Below are 26,325 nucleotides of genomic sequence, written 5' to 3'. Positions count from 1 at the left end.
TCAATTTTTCTTCGTTCTCTTGCTATCATTATTTGAAAAAGAAGGCATCTAAGCTTTTTTTTGGTTTCAGTACTCTGGACAGCATTTTTTTATTGGTGGATGAATTTATCCACCAATCAGCAAGGACAACCCAGGTTGTTCACCAAAAATGGGCCGGCATCTAAACTTACATTCTTGCATTTCAAATAAAGATACCAAGAGAATGAAGAAAATTTGATAATAGGAGTAAATTAGAAAGTTGCTTAAAATTTCATGCTCAATCTGAATCACGAAAGAACATTTTTGGTTAGAGTGTCCCTTTAAGCATCAAACGCTATACCACGTAAAGCACTCAAATGCTTAATATTGGTTCCATTTTTCATATAGTTTAGTTAAATGAAATGTTTATGGCTATTGAGGGTTGGCAGTTTCACACACAGGTTAAATATGAGGTTTTGTGAATAAATATGTACATAGACATATGTAGTAAATACAGTGATCTAATTTACTATTTGCAGAGACGGAGAGAAGCCAAAGAATCCAATGGTAGAATTATTTTACGGACGGTTCTTGGCAGTGGGTGTTCATGAAGGTAAGTCTTTGTTATTTTATTATTTTTAGTAACGAGAGAAAGAACATCTACTAAAGAGATGTTAAACAATAAACATATTTAACAATATCAAGTAAAAGAGAAAATAATATGCGGTCTTTAGCAACATTCTAAGGTATAAGAGGTCTTAACCTATGTCTTTTCATCTGTTACACTTGTACAGAAGGGCCAGCAATGCTACTGGACCTTCAAGATTCTGTATATGTACCAGTTAGAAATAAATAAATGTGTGCAAGTGTAGATACAGTAATGGCAACTCCATGTGCCAACATTTACTGTACTCTGTACCTTCTGGGATTAGGATATACAATAATATTAAGAAATGTATAACATATTTCTTTCATGTAATTGGCAAGAGTCCATGAGCTAGTGACGTATGGGATATACATTCCTACCAGGAGGGACAAAGTCTCCCAAATCTCAGAATGCCTGTAAATACACCTCCCACCATACTCACACCTTGGTGTTACAAACTTTGCCTCCTATGGAGGTGGTGAAATAAGTTTGTGCTTGATTTCTTCTATGATAAGCGCTTCTGAGCATTCTGAAGCCCAATTCCTCTCAGAGTACAGTGTTTGTCAGAGGGATGTGAAGAGAGTATCGCCTGTTGATTTTTATGGTTTCACTCATGGGAAATCTTTTTTTAAGGGTTCTCTGTTATCGGTCGTAGGGATTCATCTCCTACCTCCCTTTTCAGATCGACAATATACTCTTATACCATTACCTCTGCTGATAGTTTTTAGTACTGGTTTGGCTGTCTGCTATATGTGGATGGGTGTCTTTCGGTAAGTATGTATCATTGTTTGACACTCTCAGCTATGTTTAGCGCTTTATGTATTCATATAAAGTTTTAAATATATGTATTTCCTTATATTTGCCATGAGTCAGGTCTATGTGTATTTCCCTTTGCAGTCTAACAGTTTCAGTATGTGCATCATGTTTTAGGAAGTTATTTTTTAATATTTTCTTACCTGGGGTTTAGTCTTTTGTTCCAATTTGACTTATTTTTCCTTAAATTTTCACGGGCAAATCTAGGCTCATGAGGGCGCAAAATGCTGTCATTGCGTCATTTTTGGCGCAATTTTTTTTGCTACGAATTTGCATCTATAGTGTCGCAAGTTTCGTCATTTCCTGCGTCTTTATTGACGTTAGGTTGTTTGGCGCGAAGTCACGCTTGTTATGACGCGAGATGTTGGTTGGCACCAAAAAAATTTAACTTCCCTTTGCGTTGTGCGTCATACTTGGCGACAAATATTTTAAGTTATATTACCCCACTTCCTTTATGCTCCTTGCTCTCTTTATATTCTAGAGGGCTATGCTGTTTGCTTTTCTGCCTATTTAGCATATGCATTTTTTCCCATTCCTGAAACTGCTATAAGAGGAAATTTGATATTTTTTTAAATGTTATTTTCTTTCATGTAATTAGCAAGAGTCCATGAGCTAGTGACGTATGGGATATACATTCCTACCAGGAGGGGCAAAGTTTCCCAAACCTCAAAATGCCTATAAATACACCCCTCACCACACCCACAATTCAGTTTTACAAACTTTGCCTCCTATGGAGGTGGTGAAGTAAGTTTGTGCTAGATTCTACGTTGATATGCGCTCCGCAGCAAGTTGGAGCCCGGTTTTCCTCTCAGCGTGCAGTGAATGTCAGAGGGATGTGAGGAGAGTATTGCCTATTTGAATGCAGTGATCTCCTTCTACGGGGTCTATTTCATAGGTTCTCTGTTATCGGTCGTAGAGATTCATCTCTTACCTCCCTTTTCAGATCGACGATATACTCTTATTTATATACCATTACCTCTGCTGATTCTCGTTTCAGTACTGGTTTGGCTTTCTACAAACATGTAGATGAGTGTCCTGGGGTAAGTAAATCTTATTTTCTGTGACACTCTAAGCTATGGTTGGGCACTTTGTTTATAAAGTTCTAAATATATGTATTCAAACATTTATTTGCCTTGACTCAGAATGTTCAACATTCCTTATTTTCAGACAGTCAGTTTCATATTTGGGATAATGCATTTCAATTAATCATTTTTTCTTACCTTCAAAAATTTGACTCTTTTTTCCCTGTGGGCTGTTAGGCTCGCGGGGGCTGACAATGCTTCATTTTATTGCGTCATTCTTGGAGCGGACTTTTTTGGCGCAAAAAATCTTTTCTGTTTCCGGCGTCATACATGTCGCCGGAAGTTGCGTCATTTTTTGACGTTATTTTGCGCCAAAAATGTCGGCGTTCCGGAAGTGGCGTCATTTTTGGCGCCAAAAGCATTTAGGCGCCAAATAATGTGGGCGTCTTATTTGGCGCTAAAAAAATATGGGCGTCGCTTTTGTCTCCACATTATTTAAGTCTCATTTTTCATTGCTTCTGGTTGCTAGAAGCTTGTTCTTTGGCATTTTTTCCCATTCCTGAAACTGTCATTTAAGGAATTTGATCAATTTTGCTTTATATGTTGTTTTTTCTCTTACATATTGCAAGATGTCTCACGTTGCATCTGAGTCAGAAGATACTTCAGGAAAATCGCTGTCTAGTGCTGGACCTACCAAAGCTAAGTGTATCTGCTGTAAACTTTTGGTAGCTATTCCTCCGGCTGTTGTTTGTATTAATTGTCATGACAAACTTGTTAATGCAGATAATATTTCCTTTAGTAAAGTACCATTGCCTGTTGCAGTTCCTTCAACATCTAAGGTGCAGAATGTTCCTAATAACATAAGAGATTTTGTTTCTGAATCCATCAAGAAGGCTATGTCTGTTATTTCTCCTTCTAGTAAACATAAAAAATCTTTTAAAACTTCTCTCCCTACAGATGAATGTTTAAATGAACATCATCATTCTGATTCTGATGATTCTTCTGGTTCAGAGGATTCTGTCTCAGAGATTGATGCTGATAAATCTTCATATTTATTTAAAATGGAATATATTCGTTCTTTACTTAAGAAGTACTAATTGCTTTAGAAATAGAGGATTCTGGTCCTCTTGATACTAATTCTAAACGTTTAGATAAGGTATTTAAATCTCCTGTGGTTATTCCAGAAGTTTTTCCTGTTCCTAATGCTATTTCTGAAGTAATTTCCAAAGAATGGGATAAATTGGGTAATTCATTTACTCCTTCTAAACGTTTTAAGCAATTATATCCTGTGCCGTCTGACAGATTAGAATTTTGGGACAAAATCCCTAGAGTTGATGGGGCTATTTCTACCCTTGCTAAACGTACTACTATTCCTACGTCAGATGGTACTTCGTTTAAGGATCCTTTAGATAGGAAAATTGAATCCTTTCTAAGAAAAGCTTATCTGTGTTCAGGTAATCTTCTTAGACCTGCTATATCATTGGCTGATGTTGCTGCAGCTTCAACTTTTTGGTTGGAAACTTTAGCGCAACAAGTAACAGATCATGATTCTCATAATATTATTATTCTTCTTCAGCATGCTAATAATTTTATCTGTGATGCCATTTTTGATATTATTAGAGTTGATGTCAGGTTTATGTCTCTAGCTATTTTAGCTAGAAGAGCTTTATGGCTTAAGACTTGGAATGCTGATATGGCTTCTAAATCAACTCTACTTTCCATTTCTTTCCAGGGTAACAAATTATTTGGTTCTCAGTTGGATTCTATTATCTCAACAGTTACTGGTGGGAAAGGAACTTTTTTACCACAGGATAAAAAATCTAAGGGTAAAAACAGGGCTAATAATCGTTTTCGTTCCTTTCGTTTCAACAAAGAACAAAAGCCTGATCCTTCATCCTCAGGAGCAGTTTCAGTTTGGAAACCATCTCCAGTCTGGAATAAATCCAAGCCTGCTAGAAAGGCAAAGCCTGCTTCTAAGTCCACATGAAGGTGCGGCCCTCATTCCAGCTCAGCTGGTAGGGGGCAGGTTACGTTTTTTCAAAGAAATTTGGTTCAATTCTGTTCACAATCTTTGGATTCAGAACATTGTTTCAGAAGGGTACAGAATTGGTTTCAAGATGAGACCTCCTGCAAAGAGATTTTTTCTTTCCCGTGTCCCAGTAAATCCAGTGAAAGCTCAAGCATTTCTGAATTGTGTTTCAGATCTAGAGTTGGCTGGAGTAATTATGCCAGTTCCAGTTCCGGAACAGGGGATGGGGTTTTATTCAAATCTCTTCATTGTACCAAAGAAGGAGAATTCCTTCAGTCCAGTTCTGGATCTAAAAATATTGAATCGTTATGTAAGGATACCTACGTTCAAAATGGTAACTGTAAGGACTATCTTGCCTTTTGTTCAGCAAGGGCATTATATGTCCACAATAGATTTACAGGATGCATATCTGCATATTCCGATTCATCCAGATCATTATCAGTTCCTGAGATTCTCTTTTCTGGACAAGCATTACCAGTTTGTGGCTCTGCCGTTTGGCCTAGCTACAGCTCCAAGAATTTTTACAAAGGTTCTCGGTGCCCTTCTGTGTGTAATCAGAGAACAGGGTATTGTGGTATTTCCTTATTTGGACGATATCTTGGTACTTGCTCAGTCTTTACATTTAGCAGAATCTCATACGAATCGACTTGTGTTGTTTCTTCAAGATCATGGTTGGAGGATCAATTTACCAAAAAGTTAATTGATTCCTCAGACAAGGGTGACCTTTCTGGGTTTCCAGATAGATTCAGTGTCCATGACTCTGTCTTTAACAGACAAGAGACGTCTAAAATTGATTTTAGCTTGTCGAAACCTTCAGTCACAATCATTCCCTTCGGTAGCCTTATGCATGGAAATTCTAGGTCTTATGACTGCTGCATCGGACGCGATCCCCTTTGCTCGTTTTCACATGCGACCTCTTCAGCTCTGTATGCTGAATCAATGGTGCAAGGATTACACAAAGATATCTCAAATAATATCTTTAAAACCGATTGTACGACACTCTCTAACGTGGTGGACAGATCACCATCGTTTAATTCAGGGGGCTTATTTTGTGCTTCCGACCTGGACTGTAATTTCAACAGATGCAAGTCTCACGGGTTGGGGAGCTGTGTGGGGATCTCTGACGGCACAAGGAGTTTGGGAATCTCAGGAGGTGAGTCTACCGATCAATATTTTGAAACTTCGTGCAATTTTCAGAGCTCTTCAGTTTTGGCCTCTTCTGAAGAGAGAATCGTTCATTTGTTTTCAGACAGACAATGTCACAACTGTGGCATACATCAATCATCAAGAAGGGGCTCACAGTCCTCTGGCTATGAAAGAAGTATCTCGAATTCTGGTTTGGGCGGAATCCAGCTCCTGTCTAATCTCTGCGGTTCATATCCCAGGTATAGACAATTGGGAAGCGGATTATCTCAGTCGCCAAACGTTGCATCCGGGCGAATGGTCTCTTCACCCAGAGGTATTTCTTCAGATTGTTAAAATGTGGGAACTTCCAGAAATAGATCTGATGGCGTCTCATCTAAACAAGAAACTTCCCAGGTATCTGTCCAGATCCCGGGATCCTCAGGCGGAGGCAGTGGATGCATTATCACTTCCTTGGAAGTATCATCCTGCCTATATCTTTCCGCCTCTAGTTCTTCTTCCAAGAGTAATCTCCAAGATTCTGAAGGAATGCTCGTTTGTTCTGCTGGTAGCTCCGGCATGGCCTCACAGGTTTTGGTATGCGGATCTGGTCCGGATGGCCTCTTGCCAACCGTGGACTCTTCCGTTAAGACCAGACCTTCTGTCGCAAGGTCCTTTTTTCCATCAGGATCTGAAATCCTTAAATTTAAAGGTATGGAGATTGAACGCTTGATTCTTGGTCAAAGAGGTTTCTCTGACTCTGTGATTAATACTATGTTACAGGCGCATAAATCTGTATCTAGAGAGATATATTATAGAGTCTGGAAGACTTATATTTCTTGGTGTCTTTCTCATCATTTTTCTTGGCATTCTTTTAGAATACCGAGAATTTTACAGTTTCTTCAGGATGGTTTAGATAAGGGTTTGTCCGCAAGTTCCTTGAAAGGTCAAATCTCTGCTCTTTCTGTTCTTTTTCACAGAAAGATTGCTATTCTTCCTGATATTCATTGTTTTGTACAAGCTTTGGTTCGTATAAAACCTGTCATTAAGTCAATTTCTCCTCCTTGGAGTTTGAATTTGGTTCTGGGGGCTCTTCAAGCTCCTCCGTTTGAATCTATGCATTCATTGGACATTAAATTACTTTCTTGGAAAGTTTTGTTCCTTTTGGCAATCTCTTCTGCCAGAAGAGTTTCTGAATTATCTGCTCTTTCTTGTGAGTCTCCTTTTCTGATTTTTCATCAGGATAAGGCGGTGTTGCGAACTTCTTTTGATTTTTTACCTAAAGTTGTGAATTCCAACAACATTAGTAGAGAAATTGTGGTTCCTTCATTATGTCCTAATCCTAAGAATTCTAAGGAGAAATCGTTGCATTCTTTGGATGTTGTTAGAGCTTTGAAATATTATGTTGAAGCTACTAAGTCTTTCCGTAAGACTTCTAGTCTATTTGTTATCTTTTCCGGTTCTAGAAAAGGCCAGAAAGCTTCTGCCATTTCTTTGGCATCTTGGTTGAAATCTTTAATTCATCTTGCCTATGTTGAGTCGGGTAAAACTCCGCCTCAGAGGATTACAGCTCATTCTACTAGGTCAGTTTCTACTTCCTGGGCGTTTAGGAATGAAGCTTCGATTGATCAGAATTGCAAAGCAGCAACTTGGTCCTCTTTGCATACTTTTACTAAATTCTACCATTTTGATGTATTTTCTTCTTCTGAAGCAGTTTTTGGTAGAAAAGTACTTCAGGCAGCGGTTTCAGTTTGAATCTTCTGCTTATGTTTTTCATTAAACTTTATTTTGGGTGTGGATTATTTTCAGCAGGAATTGGCTGTCTTTATTTTATCCCTCCCTCTCTAGTGACTCTTGTGTGGAAAGATCCACATCTTGGGTAATCATTATCCCATACGTCACTAGCTCATGGACTCTTGCTAATTACATGAAAGAAAACATAATTTATGTAAGAACTTACCTGATAAATTCATTTCTTTCATATTAGCAAGAGTCCATGAGGCCCGCCCTTTTTTTGTGGTGGTTATGATTTTTGTATAAAGCACAATTATTCCAATTCCTTATTTTATATGCTTTTGCACTTTTTTATCACCCCACTTCTTGGCTATTCGTTAAACTGAATTGTGGGTGTGGTGAGGGGTGTATTTATAGGCATTTTGAGGTTTGGGAAACTTTGCCCCTCCTGGTAGGAATGTATATCCCATACGTCACTAGCTCATGGACTCTTGCTAATATGAAAGAAATGAATTTATCAGGTAAGTTCTTACATAAATTATGTTTTTTCTTTTACATTTTGCAAGATGTCTCAGTCTGATCCTGTCTCAGAAGCTACTGTAGGAACCATGCTGCCTGAACACAGTTCTACCAAAGCTAAGTGTATCTGTTGTAAGCAAGCTGAGATTATATCTCCGTCTATATTATGTAACAGTTGTCATGATAAGCTTTTGCATGTGATAATGTTTCTATTAGTACTAGTGCAGCGTTTGTTGTTCCCTCAACATCCAATGTACATAATATCCCTGTTGATATGAAATACAGAAGGCTATGTCTGCTATTCCACCTTCTAATACACTAAAAAGTGTCTTAAACCTTCTCATAAAACTGATGAAATTTATAAAGACCGACAACATGCTTAAATATCCTCCACTGAGGAGGATCTCTCTGGTTCAGAAGATCCTACTTCAGACATTGAAATTGATAAATCTTCTTCTCTTTTTAAGATTGAATATCTTTGTTGAAAGAAGTATTGGTTACTTTGGGTATTGAGGAGTCTGGTCATCTTGATAACAAAACCAGTGAACATTTTAATTTTGGTTTTAAACCTCCTATGCTTACTCCTGAAGTTTTTCCTGTCCCAGATGCTGTTTCTGATGTGATTGCTAAGGAATGGTCTAAACCTGGTGCTTCTTTTAATCCTTCTTCTAGGTTTAAGAAGTTATATCCTTTACCAGTGGCTAATTTGGAGTTTTGGGAAAAAGTCCCCAAGGTTGATGGGGCTATTTCTACTCTTGCCAGATGTACTACTATTCCTATGGAAGATAGTACTTCTTTTAAGGATCCTTTAGATAGGAAGATTGAATTTTATCTGAGAAAAGCTTATTTACATTCTGGTTATATTCTCATGCCTGCCATTTCTATGACTGATGTTGCAGCTGCATCAACTTTTTCTTTGGATAGCTTAGCACAACAGGAAGCAGATCCTGATTTGTATAACATAGTTCGTTTGTTTCAACATGCTAATCATTTTATCTGTGATGCTATTTTTGATATCATCAAGATTGATGTTAAATCTATGTCTTTAGCTAGAAGAGCTTTATGGCTTAAATCATGGAATGCTGACATGGTATCTAAATCTAGATTACTATCTCTATCTTACCAGGGTAATAATTAATTTGGCTCTCAGTTGGATTCTATTATTTGCACTATCACTGGGGGGAAGGGAGTTTTTTTTGCCCCAAAATAAAAAATCTAAGGGCAAATCTAAAGCTTCTAATCATTTTTGTTCCTTTCGTCAGAATAGAGAACAGAAAACCACTCCTTCCCCTAAGAACTCTGGTTCCATTTGGAAGCCATCTTTAAGTTGGAATAAATCAAAGCCTTATAAGAAACCAAAGCCAGCCCCCAAGACTGCATGAAGGTGTGGCTCTCAATCTAGTTCCACTGGTGGGGGGGCAGATTGAAATTATTTCATAACATTTGGGCAGATTCTATTCAGAATCAGTGGATTCAGAGCATTGTCTCTCAAGGGTATTGAATAGGTTTCAGAATAAGACCTCCTGTGTGAAGATTCTTTCTCTCTCACGTTCCAACAAATCCTGTAAAAGCTCAGGCTTTTCTGAAGTGTGTTTCAGATCTGGAGCTTTCAGGGGCGATTATACCAGTTCCGCTTCAAGAACAGGGTCTGGGTTTTTATTCAAATCTATTCATTGTCCCAAAGAAAGAAAACTTATTCAGACCAGTTCTGGATCTGAAGTTTTTTAATCGTTTTGTTTGTAAGAGTCCCAACTTTCAAGATGGTGACTATAAGGACTATTCTGCCTTTTGTTCAGCAAGGTCATTACATGTCCACAATAGACTTACAGGACGCTTATCTTCACATTCCGATTCATCCAGATCACTATCGGTTTCTGAGATTCTCTTTTCTAGACAAGCATTACCAATTTGTCACTCTTCCATTTGGCCTAGCGACAGCTCCAAGAATCTTTTCAAAGGTTCTCGGTGCCCTTCTATCTGTAATCAGAGAGAAGGGTATTGCGGTGTTTCCTTATTTGGACGATATCTTGGTACTGGCTCAGTCTTTTCATTTAGCAGAATCTCATACTAATCAACAAGTTTTGTTTCTTCAAAGACATGGTTGGAGGATTAATTTACAAAAGAGTTTCTTGCTTCCTCAGACTAGGTTTCCAGATAGATTCAGTGTCCATGACTCTGTATTTAACAGACAAGAGACGAATGAAATTGGTTTCAGCCTGTCGAAACCTTAAGTCTCAATCATTCCCTTCAGTGCATTGAAGTTTTAGGTCTCATGATTGCAGCATCGGACGCGATCCCCTTTGCTCAATTTCATATGAGACCTCTGCAGCTTTGCATGCTGAATCAATGGTGCAGGGATTATACTCGGATATCACAATTGATATTCATAAATCCCAGCATTCTACTCTCTCTGACTTGGTGGTTAGACCATCATCGTATTGTTCAAGGGGCCTCTTTTGTTTGTCCTTCTTGGACTGTAGTCTCAACAGATGCAAGTCTTTCAGGTTGGGGAGCTGTCTGGGGATCTCTGACAGCACAAGGGGTTTGGAATCCTCTAGAGGCGAGGTTACCAATCAATATCTTAGAACTCTGTGCTATTTTCAGGGCTCTTCAGGCTTGGCCTCTATTAAAGAGAGAACTTTTCATTCGCTTTCAGACAGACAATATCACAACTGTGGCATGTCAATCATCAGGGAGGGACTCACAGTCCTTTAGCAATAAAAGAAGTATCACGGATACTTTCTTGAGTGGAATCCAACTCTTTCCTGTTTTCTGCGATTCATATCCCAGGTGTAGTCAATTGGGAAGCGGATTATCTCAGCCGTCAGACTTTACATCCGGGGGAGTGGTCTCTCCATCCAGATGTGTTTTTTCAAATTGTACAGATGTGGTGTCTTCCAGAAATAGATTCAATGGCTTCCCATCTAAACAAGAAACTTCCCAGAAACTTTTCCAGGTCCAGGAATCCTCAGGCGGAGATGGTGGATGCATTAGCAGTTCCTTGGTCTTATCAACTTGCTTATATTTTTCCGCCTCTAGTTCTTCTACCAAGGGTGATGTCCAAGATCATAATGGAACAATTGCATGTGTTTCTGATAGCACCAGCATGGCCCCACAGGTTTTGGTATGCGGATCTTGTCCGGCTGTCCTGTTGTCAACCTTGGTCACGTTTCTTCAATACGGTTTGGATAAAGGTTTGTCTGCAAGTACTTTGAAGGGACACATTTCTGCTCTTTCTGTTTTATTTCATAGAAAGATTGCTAAACTTCCTGATATTCACTGTTTTGTTGAGGCTTTGATCCGTATCAAGCCTGTTATTAAATCTATTTCTCCTCCTTTGAGTCATAATTTGGTTTTGAAGGTCTTGCAGGCTCCTCCTTTTGAGCCTATGCATTTTTCCTTTTGGCTATCTCTTCTGCTAGAAGAGTTTCTGAATTGTCTGCTCTCTCTTGTGAGTCTCCTTTTCTGATTTTCCATCAGGATAAAGCTGTTTTGCGGACTTCGTTTACATTTCTTCCTAAGGTTGTGAATTCTAACAACATCAGTAGGGAAATTGTTGTTCCTTAGATGTGTCCAAATCCTAAGAATTCTCTTGAGAAATCGTTGCACTCTTTGGATGTGGTAAGAGCTTTGAAATACTATGTTGAGGCTACTAAATATTTCAGGAAGACTTCTAGTCTATTTGTTGTCTTTGTTCTAGGAAAGGTAAAAAAGCCTCTGCCATTTCTTTGGCATTTTGGTTAAAGCTTTTGATTCACAAGGCTTACTTGGTGGCGGGGCAGTCTCCGCCTCAGAGAATTACAGCTCATTCTACTAGATCAGTTGCCACTTCTTGGGCTTTTAAGAATGAAGCTTCAGTTGATCAGATTTGCAAAGCAGCAACTTGGTCTTCTTTGCATTTACTAAATTTTAACATTTCAATGTATTTGCTTCTTCTGAAGCATTCTTTGGTAGAGTTTTTCAGGCAGCTGTCTCAGTCTGATCCAATCAGCCAATAGGATTGAGCTCACATTTTATTGGCTGTTCCAGTCAGCCAATAGAATGCGAGCTCAATCCTATTGGCTGATTGCATCAGCCAATAGGATTTTTCCTACCTTAATTCCGATTGGCTGATAGAATTCTATCAGCCAATCGGAATTGAAGGGATGCCATCTTGGATGACGTCACTTAAAGGAACCTTCATTCTTCAGTCGCCATCGAAAGAAGAGGATGCTCCGCGTCGGATGTCTTGAAGATGGACCCGCTCTGCGCCGGATGGATGAAGATAGAAGATGCCGCCTGGATGAAGACTTCTGCCCGTCTGGAGGACCACTTCTGCCGGATTCGTTGAGGACTTCGGCCAGGTTGGGTGAAGACTTCTCAAGGTAGGGTGATCTTCAAGGGGTTAGTGTTAGGTTTTTTTAAGGGGGGATTGGGTGGGGTTTAGAGTAGGGTTGGTTGTGTGGGTGGTGGGTTTTAATGTTGGGGGGGTTGTAATTTTTTTTTTTTACAGGTAAAAAAGCTGATTACTTTGGGGCAATGTCCCGCAAAAGGCCCTTTTAAGGGCTATTTGTAATTTAGTGTAGGGTAGGGCTTTTTTATTTTTGGGGGGCTTTTTTATTTTGTTAGGGGGATTAGATTAGGTGTAATTAGTTTAAAAATCTTGTACTTTGTTTATTATTTTCTGTAATTTAGTGTTTGTTTTTTAATTGTATTTAGTTTAGGTAATTTATTTAATTATAGTGTAGTGTTAGGTGTAATTGTAACTTAGGTTAGGTTTTATTTTACAGATACTTTTGTATTTATTTTAGCTAGGTAGTTATTAAATAGTTAATAACTATTTCATAACTATTCTACCTAGTTAAAATAAATACAAAGTTGCCTGTAAAATAAAAATAAATCCTAAGATAGCTACAATGTAACTATTAGTTATATTGTAGCTATCTTAGGGTTTATTTTACAGGTAAATATTTAGTTTTAAATAGGAATAATTTATTTAATGATAGTTATATTTATTTAGATTTATTTAAATTATATTTAATTTAGGGGGTGTTAGGGTTAGGGTTAGACTTAGGTTTAGGGGTTAATAAGTTTAATATAGTGGTGGCGAGGTTGGGGACGGCAGATTAGGGGTTAATAAATGTAGGCAGGTGGCGGCGGTGTAGGGGGGGCAAATTAGGGGTGTTTAGACTTGGGGTACATGTTAGGGTGTTAGGTGTAAACATTACCATAGGAATCAATGGGATATCGGGCAGCAGCGAACATAAGCTTTCGCTGCTTTCCGATTCACATTGATTCCTATGGCATCCGCCGCCTCCAGGGCGGCGGATTCAGAACCAGGTACACTGGGCCGGAATAGTGGCGAGCGTACCTGGTAGATATTTGATAACTTACAAAAGTAGTCAGATTGTGCCGAACTTGCATTCGGACCATCTGTAGTGACGTAAGCATCGATCTGTGTCGGTCTGAGTCCGGCGGATCATATGTTACGTCACAAAATTCTACTTTTGCCGGTTTGTAGGGCTTGATAACTAAGGCGAATCAGGCTCGCCACAAATACGCTGCGGAATTCCATCGTATTTGCGGTTGACGGCTTAATAAATAGATGCCCTTGTCTGCTTTTCCTGTGTTGCAGGGTAAGCGCAAAAGGAATTCTGATTCTGTTGCAGTTATGTCTAATGTTTCTTCTCAGAAGACTGAGGAAGACGATATTTCAGTAGCGTCTGAAGGTGAAATCTCAGACTCTGATAGTGTGTCTCCTTTGGCTGATTCTGAGGTTGTTTCTTTCAGATTTAAGCTGGAGCACCTCCGTTTGTTACTCAGGGTGGTTTTGGCTACTTTGGATGACTCTGATTCTACGGTCATAGTTACTCCCATAAAGGCTAGTAAACTTAACAAATTTTTTGAGGTTCCTTCTGTGGCGGAAGTTTTTCCTGTTCCCGATCAGGTTTCAGAAATTATTCCACGGGAATGGGAGAAGCCTGGAATTCCTTTTTCTCCTTCTCCTATTTTTAGGAAGAAGTTTCCTATTGCGGATTCTTTTAAGGAATCTTGGCAGACGGTTCCTAAGGTAGAGGGAGCTATTTCCACTTTGGCTAAGAGGACCACTATTCCTATTGAGGATAGTTGTTCTTTTAAAGATCCCATGGATAAGAAGTTAAAAGCTTTACTTAAAAGGATATATGTTCACCAGGGGTTCCAATGGCAACCTGCTGCGTGTATTGCTACTCTTACTAGTGCGACTGCATATTGGTTTGATGCATTGTCTGATTCTATTCAACAGGAATCTCCTCTGGAGGAAATTCAGGATAGAATTAAGACTTTAAAATTGGCTAATTCTTTTATTGCGGACGCTTCTTTACAGGTCATCAAGTTGGGAGCAAAAATTTCCAGCTTTGCTGTTTTGGCGCGCAGGGCTTTATAGTTAAAGTCTTGGTCTGCGGATGTGTCATCTAAATATAAGCTTTTATCCATGCCTTACAAGGGGAATACTTTGTTTGGGCCTGGCTTGGCTGAGATTATTTCTGATATCACTGGTGGGAAGGGTCATTCTCTTCCTCAGGATAGGAGAAATAAACAGAAGGGAAGTCAGAGTAATTTTCGGTCCTTTCGTAACTTCTCTGGTAAGTCTTCCTCTTGCTCCTCCAAGCAGCATCAGTCCAAGCCCTCTTGGAAGTCCAATCAGTCCTGGAGCAAGGGAAAGCAATCTAAGAAGCCTGCTGCTGACTCAAAGTCAGCAGGAAGGGTCTGCCCCCGATCCGGGAATGGATAATGTGGGGGGCAGGCTATCTTTGTTCGGTCAAACCTGGGTAAGGGATGTTCCAGATCCCTGGGTGGTAGATATTGTGTCCCAGGGATACAAGCTGGAGTTCAAAACCTTTCCTCCCAGGAGCAGGTTTCATCTGTCAAGGTTATCTGTAAATCAGATAAAAAAAGAGGCATTCTTAAGTTGTGTTCAGGATCTTTCTGACATGGGAGTGATCGTTCCTGTTCCAGTTCAGGAGCAGGGACTAGGGTTTTATTCCAATCTGTTTATCATTCCCAAAAAGGAGGGAACTTTCAGACCCATCCTGGATCTCGTGTGTAAACAAGTGTCTGAGTTCCGTCCTTGGAAACTATTCGGTCTAATCTTCCTGGTTCAAGAGGGTCAGTTCATGACTACAGTAGATCTGAAGGATGCGTATCTGCATATTCCCATCCCAAAGGATCATCACAAGTTTCTGAGATTTGCTTTCCTAGACAAGCATTTTCAGTTTGTGGCTCTTCCTTTTGGTATTGCAACAGCTCCCAGGGTGTTTTCAAAGGTCCTGGGTGCGTTATTGGCAGTTCTCAAACTGCAGGGGGTTGCAGTAGCTCCTTACCTGGACGACATTCTAGTTTAGGCGCCATCTTTTCAATTAGCAAACTCCCACACAGAGTTTTTAAGGAAAAGATTTTGAACCTTTATTTTTTACACTTAAATTAACAGCCTAAGTGTTTTGTTTCTTATCTTTAATTTTTGCTTAGAGTAATACAATTGTAAGGGTTATACCTAAACACTTAAGGAGCAGTGCATAAGCATATAAAATACTCAATTAACAAAACTGGACTATACAGGCTAAACAAACCTGTTAGTCTTAAAGAAATGCTTTTATTGCACTGTGAACAATGTATTGTAGTGATAAATTCGGTAAATTACTGGAACTTATAATTGAAAAAGAATTTGTGTCATCAAATTAAAATATAACCTTTATTAGTTTTATTTATAAAAAAGACAGCATAAATTGTGTGTGTATGCTACCCTGGAGAGAGTTAAAAGCACACTCTCTGTTGATTGTATGATACTTAGCTTATATGATATCACTGATATAGAGTACTTGGTAACCCAGTTTTAAGAACAAGTTTAATATTCTAGGTATATCTGTATATTAATCTATCTAAGGACTATGTGGCCTAATATCCTGCCTGTCCTTCAGATTTTCCCGTAGTGGGTATTGATATATGGTATACCTTTTATGCTTGAACTTAATGGTCTTGGTAGATAAATAGGCTTATAAGGCACTATGAACATCAATGTCCAGTTATATAGCCCGTATAGAGTGAGCTAATACCAATATATACACTTGCAATAAGATATCTGTGGAAACTAGGAGGTCTGGGGGATTACCTATATGGCAGTCTCTCTATTGTATTACCAACACTTGATTATTAAGTTAACTCTGCAACTCTAACTGATATTGGTGATTGTGCACATGCTATTGCATCAAGGGATAGGCTCGGATTGCAGCTAGTGTTAATATTAAAGCAGTCTGTGTCCTATTATATTGTCCAAATAAGTGGCATTATAGCATCTTAATAGATTGTGGGAATTTTCAACCAATCTGGAGCTATTTTAAAGTGATTTTGCAGACTCAAACTTTATTTTTGTGCTTAAATCGCTTGCAGACTTATTTTTTCTGTCACACTGTTTTTGTTCAAGTAGTGTTGCAGGGTTTCTAGGTTACAACTTGTAATAGTTTGGCATTGTGTATCGAGTGTTAAATTATCTTGGTAATGCCGCCTGTAGGTTATCCTGCTTATAGCATAATCAAAGATATTGTTGAGAAAGTGTTATCTCAAAACCATATCCTCAAGATTTATATTTACTACACGTTGCCGTATCGGATTATGTAGGTGCAGCGGTTAACCATTTTTCAAAAACTATGGTAAGTAGTAATAGCTGCTACCTAGGCTTGTGAGAAACAGACTTGTTTTTTCTGTCACTCCGTTTTGACTAAAGTTATATTACAGTGTTGCTAAGTTTCTGCTTGTAAAAGTATTACACTATGTGTCTAATTTTGTACTTATCTTAATAATAACATCTATAAGTTGTATTCTTTCTATGGTAGTCTACGATATTGTATAGACACAATTGTCTCAGACCTTAAACCCCCAGATATTATATTACCCACACGTAATCGTATTATGATATGCAAGTGCAGCGGTTACCCATTTTTATATATACTGGGATAAATAGTAATAGCTTCTGCCTAAGCCTGTGAAAAGCCACAGGTTACCAAGTACTAACTAAGAAGAGTTATTTAAGCTAAGATATTTTTGCTAATTATTACAACAAGAGAGGCAGTTTAAAAAAATATAGCGAGGACCCCTGACGCAGCGTTTCTCTAACGCATCCTCAGAGGGGTTACCCGGGCCGGCACACTTCCGGAAATATGTAGTCTTCTAATGTCCCACCTCTAAAGTCTGATTGGTCAGGGACTACTGTTACTATTGGTAGAGCTTGTGTCAGTCTTAGAGTTAGTTCTGTCACGGAGGTTGCTATGGAGACGATGTGTACCCGCCATGGTTACTGGATAACAAAACAATGTAATATATTATTTGGAAAATAAATGCTTCAGTGTAACACTGCCTTGTTCAATTCTTCCTGATTTTCATTCATCTTTATTAAGGTATATATTAGTATATTTTTCTTATAAGGAAAAACCGGAACTATTTGTTTGGATGTAACACCATTAATGTATGTATTAATAGATACTTATCAAGATTTGTAATGTTCTTTTTGCTAAGTACTGAAGTGATATACAAGTGAGAGGTGAAACTAAAAATAAATCTTAAAAACAAAAAACACGTGTTTAAGCTGTGAGTAGTGCTTGTTATAAGTGTAAAATAGAATGTAATGAAAATAAGTTAACAACAAATTAAAGATAAAATTAAAATTAAAACGTCTAAGGACTTTAAGTTAATTTAGTGAAAAAATCTATGATCCAACTCAAGCGGGGATTCATTTTATGTTAAGATAATGAATAATTGGCTAAAAATAAAGCCAAATGAAGTGAGGTGTGGTGATAACACAGTGTATTAAGTGTGATATTCGGAGTTGTTAAATTGAACTTAGAAGAAAATAGTTTCTAAGAAGTCCCTTTAATATGCTGCACAGTGAAGGAATGTGTTACTGCCAATATTATTGAGTGAAACCATTGAAGTAATTGGGTGTAAATAAGGGTTAAATTCTTGATTTTAATTTATTGTATCTCATTGATTGTAAAGGATCATACATATTCCAGGTATGATATGTTGAAAATGTTATCTTCTCGGATCATATAGTGGTGTTTGATCCCTATATTAATTTTTATTTTTTGTTTTTTGTTATTCCAGATAGACATGATAGTTGTTGTTGTCGTTAAGTCCATGAGGTTTGACACTATTCAATAGGTGTATCCATCTACACTCCATTTTAAGTAGTATTTGCTCTAGGTTGCCTCCTCTAATACCTAGAGTTGTTTTTTGTAATACTGAAAATTTAAGCAAGGAGTCATTGCTATCATGTTTGTAATAAAAGTGCCTAGCTACACTTGTTATTTGTTTGTTTTTCTCCATGTCCTTATAAGCATTTTTAATATTTCTGCTATGTTCCATTATCCTTGTCCTCACTTGTCGTGTCGTCATTCCGACATAGAACAGCTTACATGGACACTGAAGGACATATATAACACCTGTTGTGGTGCAGGAGAAGTGGTCAGCTAGTATGTGTTTATTATCATATTTGTCTACAATGTCCTTGATTTTCAGTGCCTTGGGACATGTACTGCATGTCCCACATGGGAACATGCCTTTTGATTGACTTGCTCTTTTAGGCATATGGATATAATGACTTTTAACCAGTGTGTCTTTTAGGTTTTTGGGTCTTTTATATCCAATTGAAACTTTATCCCCGATCTGAGTTGCTAGTAGGGGATCATTCTTTAGGATATGCCAGTGATCATTAATTATCGTTGTTATCTGTTTTATTTGGGGGTTGTAAGTCGTAATCAGTCTTGGTTTATTGTCCTGTTTTTTCTGACGTGGTCGTAAAAGCCTTTGTCTGTCTTGCTGTAATGCCTCAGTTTTAGCTTTTTTTATGGACCTTTTACTGTAGCCTCTTTCTTGTAGCCTGTTAGATAATTTAGAGGCTTCTTGCCTGAATGTACTCAAATCAGAACAATTCCTCCTCAGCCTTGTGAATTCCCCTTTAGGGATGGCCTTAACAGTACAGGGGGCATGGGCACTGGTATGGTACAATAAGGTATTGGTTGCTGTTTGTTTTCTGTATATGTTTGTGCTCACCCTTCCTTCTTGGTCTACTTGTATTTGTAGATCTAAGAAATTAACTGATTGCTGACTGTACTCGTATGTGAGTTTGATGTTCAATATATTATTGTTCAAGACTTCCATGAACTCACATAATATTGGTTCGGGGCCTTCCCAGATGAACAGTATATCATCTATATACCGAATCCAACAAGGAATGTACTGCATAAATCTATCATTGTCTTCAGTGAATACTGTTAGGTTCTCCCACCAACCTAAGAACAAATTTGCATACGTGGGTGCGCAGGCCGTACCCATTGCGGTACCCTGTGTTTGTAAATAAAAACGATCTTTAAATGTAAAATAGTTATGATGAAGTACAAAGTGTAATAGATCTTTGATGAACTGATTATGATCTTGATTATCATCCACATTTGTACTCAAATAGTAAGAAATCGCCTGTTCACCCAAATGATGTTTTATGTTGGTATACAATGACTCCACATCTGCCGTTATGATGAACGAGTTAGGGGATAGTGTCATGTTATCCAGTTTTTGCAGCACCTCCATAGTGTCCTTAACATAAGATGGTAGCGTGTATAGATATTCTCTGAGTCGTTGGTCTATGTATTGACTCGGTTTTTCAGTTAGACTGCCGTTGCCTGACACTATGGGCCTGCCTGGAGGTTTCTGGATGTCCTTATGTATCTTGGGAATCATATAGAAAGTAGCTGTGGTAGGATGTTGCTGTGATAAGAATTGTTTTTCCGTACTGTTGATAATTTTATCCTTATATGCCTTATCTATGATTTTACTGTACTTTTCACTGTACATAGCTGTGGGATTGCCGAATAATTTCTTATAGCAATGTTTATTGTCAAGTTGTTTAGTAGCTTCCTCAAGGTACATATTCTTGTCCCATAGGACTATATTGCCCCCCTTATCAGATGGCTTAATGATGGTGTCATGCCATGTGTGGATTTCTTTTAATGCTTTTTGTTCATGTTTGGTAAGATTAGAACTTATTTTGAAGTCAGGTAGTTTTTCTATTTTTTCACATACAATTTCATTGAACACTTGGATCTGAGGTGATAAATGGCTGGGAGGAATGTATTTAGATTTATTTCTGATTTTTTGTCTCCAGTCAGTTTCTGGGGATATGTTATCTGAGTTATCATTGAGTAAGTCTTGTAGATCTTGCAAGGCTAGTTGGTCTGTCATAGTCCAATCATCTCCGAGTTCTTTCTTGGCATATAATTTTTTCAAAAGTAGCTTTCTAGTATACAGATTTATGTCTTTGACAACTTCAAATTTATTTAGTTTGTTTGTTGGACAAAAACTAAGACCTTTGGACAGAACAGAGATGTGGGTTTGGTTTAGCACATGGCTTGTTAGATTTACAATTTTTAGGTTCCCATCCTGATCTTGGAGAATGGGCTTGGCTGTCTCCTTCTTGTCTCTCTTTGAGGAGTGGTTGCTGGCTTGCGCTTGTTGGGCCTCGATTCTTGCACCTGATTGCTGCCCGGTATAGTGCGCTGTCTGCCCGTTGTTATGCCTAAAAAAGAGGACGCGCTAGTAGATATAGAGGGAGCTGATGGGTCATTAGGTGTTAAGGCCTGTGTTTGTAACCTGGTATATGCTGTCTTTTTTATAAATAAAACTAATAAAGGTTATATTTTAATTTGATGACACAAATTCTTTTTCAATTATAAGTTCCAGTAATTATCCCACACAGAGTTGTTGTTGTCTTTTCTGCGCTCCCACGGTTGGAAGGTGAATTTAGAAAAAAGTTTCTTGATTCCGGCTACAAGAGTGGTATTCTTGGGAACCATTATTGATTCTCTGGAAATGAAGATCTTTTTGACAGAAGCAAGGAAGTAAGTGCCGAGCATAGGCACAAAACATGTAAGGAGGGTTATCACCTGCTACCCTTTGTACTTTTTGCCTATTGGCTTTTTATAATATTTGAAATAAAGTATTTATTTTTAACTTACTTTTTACTCTGCTTGTTGCTGCCGTAATTCTTCGTTTTTGAAGTAAAAAATGTTCAATTCCTGTCTGGCTCTTCAGTCATCTCCTTGTCCATCGGTGGCCCAGTGTATGGAGGTTATTGGTCTGATGGTTTTGGTCATGGACATCATTCTGTTTGCTCGGTTTCATCTTAGACTTCTGCAGTTATGCACGCTGAGACAGTGGAAAGGGGATTATACGGATCTATCTCCGAAGATTATTCTAGATCAGGCTGCAAGAGATTCTCTTCCGTGGTGGTTGTCTCAGGATCGTCTCTCCCAGGGAACCTGTTTTCACAGGCCTACCTTGGTGATTGTGACCACGGATGCCAGTCTGCTGGGTTGGGGCGCTGTCTGGGGTTCTCTGAAGTCTCAGGGTCTGTGGACCCGGGAGGAATCGGTTCTTCCTATAAATGTCTCAGAGTTGAGGGCAATCTTCAATGCTCTTCTAGCCTGGCCTCAATTGGCTTCAACCCAGTTTTATAACGTCCGTGGCTTACATCAATCAAGGGGGAACTCGGAGTTCTTTGGCAATGAGGGAGGTAGCCAGGATTATTCAGTGGGCAGAGATTCACAATTGCTGTCTGTCTGCAATTCACATTCCAGGGGTGGAAAATTGAGAAGCGGATTTTCTGAGCAGACAGTCTTTTCATCTGGGGGAGTTGGAACTTCATCCAGAGGTGTTTTCTAGTTTGATTCTCGGGTGGGGTCTTCCGGAATTGGATCTTATGGCATCTCATCACAATGCCAAGCTTGCGAAGTACGGATTGAGGTCAAGGGATCCTCAAGCTGTTCTAATAGATGCTCTAGCAGTTCCCTGGAAGTTCAGCCTGGCATACGTGTTTCCTCCGTTTGCCCTTCTTCCTCGGGTCATTGCTCGGATCAGGCAAGAGAGGGTGTCAGTGATTCTCATTGCGCCTGCTTGGCCTCGCAGGATCTGGTATGCAGATCTGGTGGAAATGTCACAGTCTCCACTGTGGAGCCTTCTTTTAAGAAAGGACTGCTTCAGGGGCCCTTCCTTCATCCAAATCTCGTTTCTCTGAAGCTGACTGCTTGGAGATTGAATGCTTGATTCTATATAAGCATGGTTTTTCTGAGTCGGTTATTGAGACTATGATTCAGGCGTGTAAGCCTGTGACTAGAAAGATTTATTACAAGATATGGCGTACATATCTGTATTGGTGTGATTCTAAGAGCTACTCTTGGAGTAGAGTTAGGATTCCTAGGATTTTGTCTTTTCTCCAGGAGGGTCAGGAGAAAGGTTTGTCTGCTAGTACCCTGAAGGGTCAAATTTCTGCTGTATCTATTTTGTTACATAAACGTCTGGCGGATGTGCCAGACGTTCAGTTTTTTTTGTCAGGCTTTGGTTAGAATCCGGCCTATGTTTAAGTTTGTGACGCCTCCTCGGAGTCTTAATTTAGTTCTGAGAGTTCTTCAACAGGCTCCGTTTGAGCCCATGTATTCTTTGGATATTAAGTTGTTAACCTGGAAGGTTTTGTTTTTGGTTGCTATCTCTTCGGCTCGAAGAGTCTATGAGCTTTCTGCGCTGCAGTGTGAGTCTCCTTTCCTTACTTTTCATTCTGATAAGGTAGTACTTTGTACTGCTTTAGGTTTTCTTCCCAAGGTTGTTTCTGATAAGAATATTAATCAAGAAATTGTTGTTCCTCCTTTGTGTCCTAATCCTTCTTCTCATAAGGAATGTTTGTTGCACAACTTGGATGTAGTTCATGCATTGAAATATTATTTGCAGGCGACTAAGGATTTTCGCTAGTCTTCTTCTTTATTTGTTGTTTTTTCTGGAAAGCGTAAAGGTCAGAAAGCTACGGCTACTTCTCTTTCTAGTTGGTTGAGGAGTGCTATTCGCGTAGCATATGAGACTGCTGGTTAGCAGCCTCCTGAGAAAATCACGGCTCATTTCACGAGGGCTGTTTCTTCTACTTGGGCTTTCAAAAATGGTGCTTCTGTGGATCAGATTTGCAAGGCTGCCACTTGATCATCTTTACATACTTTTTCTAAGTTTTACAAATTTGTTACTTTTGCTTCAGCTGAGGCTGTTTTTGGGAGAAAGGTTCTTCAAGCAGGGGTGCCTTCTGTTTAGGTTAACTGTCTTGTCCCTCCCTTATCATCCGTGTCCTCTAGCTTGGGTATTGATTCCCAATAGTAATTATGATGATCTGTGGACTCACCGTGTCATTAGAAAGAAAATGAAATTTATGCTTACCTGATAAATTTGTTTCTTTCTTGACACGGTGAGTCCACGGCCCACCCTGTATTCAGACAGTTTATTTTTTTTCATAAACCTCAGGCACCTCTGCACCTTATATTACTTCCTTTCTCCTTTCCCTTTGGTTGAATGACTTGGGGTTGTGGGTAAAGGGAGTGGTATTTAACAGCTTTGGCTGTGGTGCTCTTTGCCTCTTGCAGGCCAGGAGTGATATTCCCAATAGTAATTATGATGATCCGTGGACTCACCGTGTCAAGAAAGAAACAAATGTATCAGGTAAGCATACATTTCATTTATTTATTTGTTTCAGAAAGTGCAAATGATAAAAATAAAATAAAAGCTTTCCAATTTTCTTCTTTTCAAATTTACGTTTTCTTTATATCCTTTGTTAAAGCCAACAGTAAAACAATTAAATTCAAATAGTAAACTGATGGTGGCGTGTCCCTGAAATGCTTTGTGCTCCTGTTAAGTCTGGCCAGACATTAATCATGAGTTTTGAGAGATTCTAAGTATTTTTGCTTTAAGTTTGTGCTGGGAAATTAATATTGTTTTTGTTATATTATGGTCGCCTATGGACAATAATGTTTTTATCTCTTTTAAATGTTTTTACTGTATTTTTAAACATAATAAATACATTATTGGATCTGTATTTGTAGCACTGTCTGTTTTGTGTAAATAGTAAGCTGTGTTATACAAAGCTTAACATTGTATATCCAGATCCTACAAGATCCTGCCCCTTTAACTGATCACAAACCTGTTTTTTTTGCCTTTCTCACACTGAGTGCAAGTGCTGAGCTTGCTTCATTTCCAACATAGAGAAATCAGAAGACAGGAATTTAATGGCAGATGTACAAAAGTCAGTGTGTGAATCACCATCCAGAAATACATAATTGATTACATTATAAAGGTTAAAGCTGCATGTTTAAATCCACTGCTTTTGAGCTCTGTTGAGAGACTTAAAGGGACGTTAAACCCCATTTTTTTCTTTCATGATTCAGATAGAGCATTTAATTTTAAACTTGCTAATTTACTTCTATTATCAAATTGTCTTTGTTATCTTGGTATCTTTTGTTTAAAAGCAGGGATGTAAGCTCAAGAGGGTTCACATGTCTGGAGCGCAACATTTGCCTTTTATAAATATCGCTTTAAACCTTTTTTTTTTCTTTTCATGTCCAACATTTATTGAATTATTTTGCTGTATAGTTTTTCATGTCTATTCCAATGTAAATAGAGCCTAAGATGCTTTAATGGGTAAACATAGTACTATTTAAAGATTAAGAGTGAAACTGAAGCTCAGAATTTTGGCAAACACACAGCTTGATTTAAAAGGACACTGAACCCAATTTTTTTGTTTTGTGATTCAGATAGAGCATGTAATTTTAATCAACTTTCTAATTTACTCCTATTGTCAATTTTTCTTTGTTCACTTGCTATCTTTATTTGAAAAAGAAGGCATCTAAGCTTCTTTTTTGTTTCAGTACTCTGGACAGCACTTTTTTATTGGTGGATGAATTTATTCACCAATCAGCAAGAATAACCCAGGTTATTCACCAAAAATGGGCCGGCATCTAAACTTACATTCTTGCATTTCAAATAAAGATACCAAGAGAAGGAAGAACATTTGATAATAGGAGTAAATTAGAAAGTTGCTTAAAATTGCATGCTCTATCTGAATCACGAAAGAAAAAATTTGGGTTCAGTGTCCCTTTAAGTGTATACAGAGGCTAAAATATCCTTCCTTTCATGTAAGTGCCAAGAGTCCATGAGCTAGTGACGTATGGGATATACATTCCTACCAGGAGGGGGCAAAGTTTCCCAAACCTTAAAATGCCTATAAATACACCTCCGTTTTACAAACTTTGCCTCCTATGGAGGTGGTGAAGTAAGTTGTGCTTGATTTCTTCTGTGATAGGCGCTTCTAAGCATTCTGAAGCCCAATTCCTCTCAGAGTACAGTGTTTGTCAGAGGGATGTGAAGGGATTATTGCCTACTGATTTTATGGTTGGTTTCACCCTTGGGAAATCTATTCAAAGGCTCTCTGTAATCGGTCGCAGGGATTCATCTCCTGCCTCCATTTTCAGATCAACGTTCTACTCCTATACCATTACCTCTGCTGATATTTTTCAGTATTGGTTTGGCTGTCTGCTATATGTGGATGGGTGTCTTCTGGTAAGTATGTATAATTTTGTAAGACACTTTCAGCTATGTTTGGCGCTTTATATTATATTGTAAAGTTTTAAATATATGTGTTTCCTTATATTTGCCATGAGTCAGGTCTGTGTATATTTCCCTTTTCTGCAGACTATCAGTTTCAGTATGGAATTTATGTTTGGGAAGATTATTTAAATTTTTTCTTACCTGGGGTTTCAGTTCTTTCAATTTGACTTTTTTTTATGGCGTAATTTTTGGCACGAAAAATTTTGGGGAGCGGAATTGCGTCTAGGGTGATGCAAGTCTCGTAATTTCCTGTGTCTTTGTTAACGTCAGTTATTTTGGCGATGAGTCGCGCTTGTTATGACGTGAGTTGTGTCATTTCCTGATGTTAGCTTTGGAGCCAAAAAATGTTTTACTTCCTTTTGCGTCATGCGTCATACTTGGCGGCAAAAAGTTTTTGTATATTACCCCTCTTCCTTTAATGCTTCTGGTTCTCTTCGTATTTTTAAGAGCTATGATGCTTTTTTCTCTTGTAAGATGTATCGAGTCCACGTATTCATCCTTACTTGTGGGATATTCTCCTACCCTACAGGAAGTGGCAAAGAGAGCACCCACAGCAGAGCTGCCTATATAGCTCCCCCCTTAGCTCCACCCCCCAGTCATTCTCTTTGCCTACTCTAAGTAACTAGGAAGTGCAGAGCGAGTGTGGTGACAAAAATGTTAGTTTTTTATTTCTCAAGCAAAAGTTTGTTATTTTAAATGGTGCCGGTGTGTACTATTTACTCTTTGGCAGAAAAAGAGATGAAGATTTCTGCAAGGAGGTTTATGATCTTAGCACTTTGTAACTAAGATCCACTGCTGTTCTCACAAGGGCTGAAGAGTACAGGAAAACTTCAGTTGGGGGAACAGTTTGCATGCTAAGCTGCATATGAGGTATGTTTTTCTAGACAGACTGTGTTTATTCTAGAAAGGGCTAGCAATATCCCCATGGGGAAAGGGTAAGCTGTATTTCAGACACTTGGATAGGAATTTCAGCTTCCTTGAAGGGCTCATTTGTTACTGGTGACACT

General features: G+C 38.6%; 1 protein-coding gene across 2 annotated transcripts in view; it reads left to right on the top strand.

Moving 5' to 3' along the window:
• USP25 (ubiquitin specific peptidase 25) overlaps window positions 1-26,325 on the top strand; it is a 458,760-nt gene that overhangs the window by 206,817 nt on the left and 225,618 nt on the right. For both annotated transcript variants that reach the window (XM_053706014.1, XM_053706013.1), the window contains exon 9: window positions 498-571. In XM_053706014.1, the coding sequence (XP_053561989.1) occupies window positions 498-571 (74 nt within the window). The remainder of the gene's footprint in view (window positions 1-497; window positions 572-26,325) is intronic.

Source organism: Bombina bombina, chromosome 3 (assembly GCF_027579735.1).
Source record: "Bombina bombina isolate aBomBom1 chromosome 3, aBomBom1.pri, whole genome shotgun sequence".
NCBI lineage: Eukaryota > Metazoa > Chordata > Amphibia > Anura > Bombinatoridae > Bombina > Bombina bombina.
This window is presented reverse-complemented; position numbering and strand designations above follow the sequence as displayed.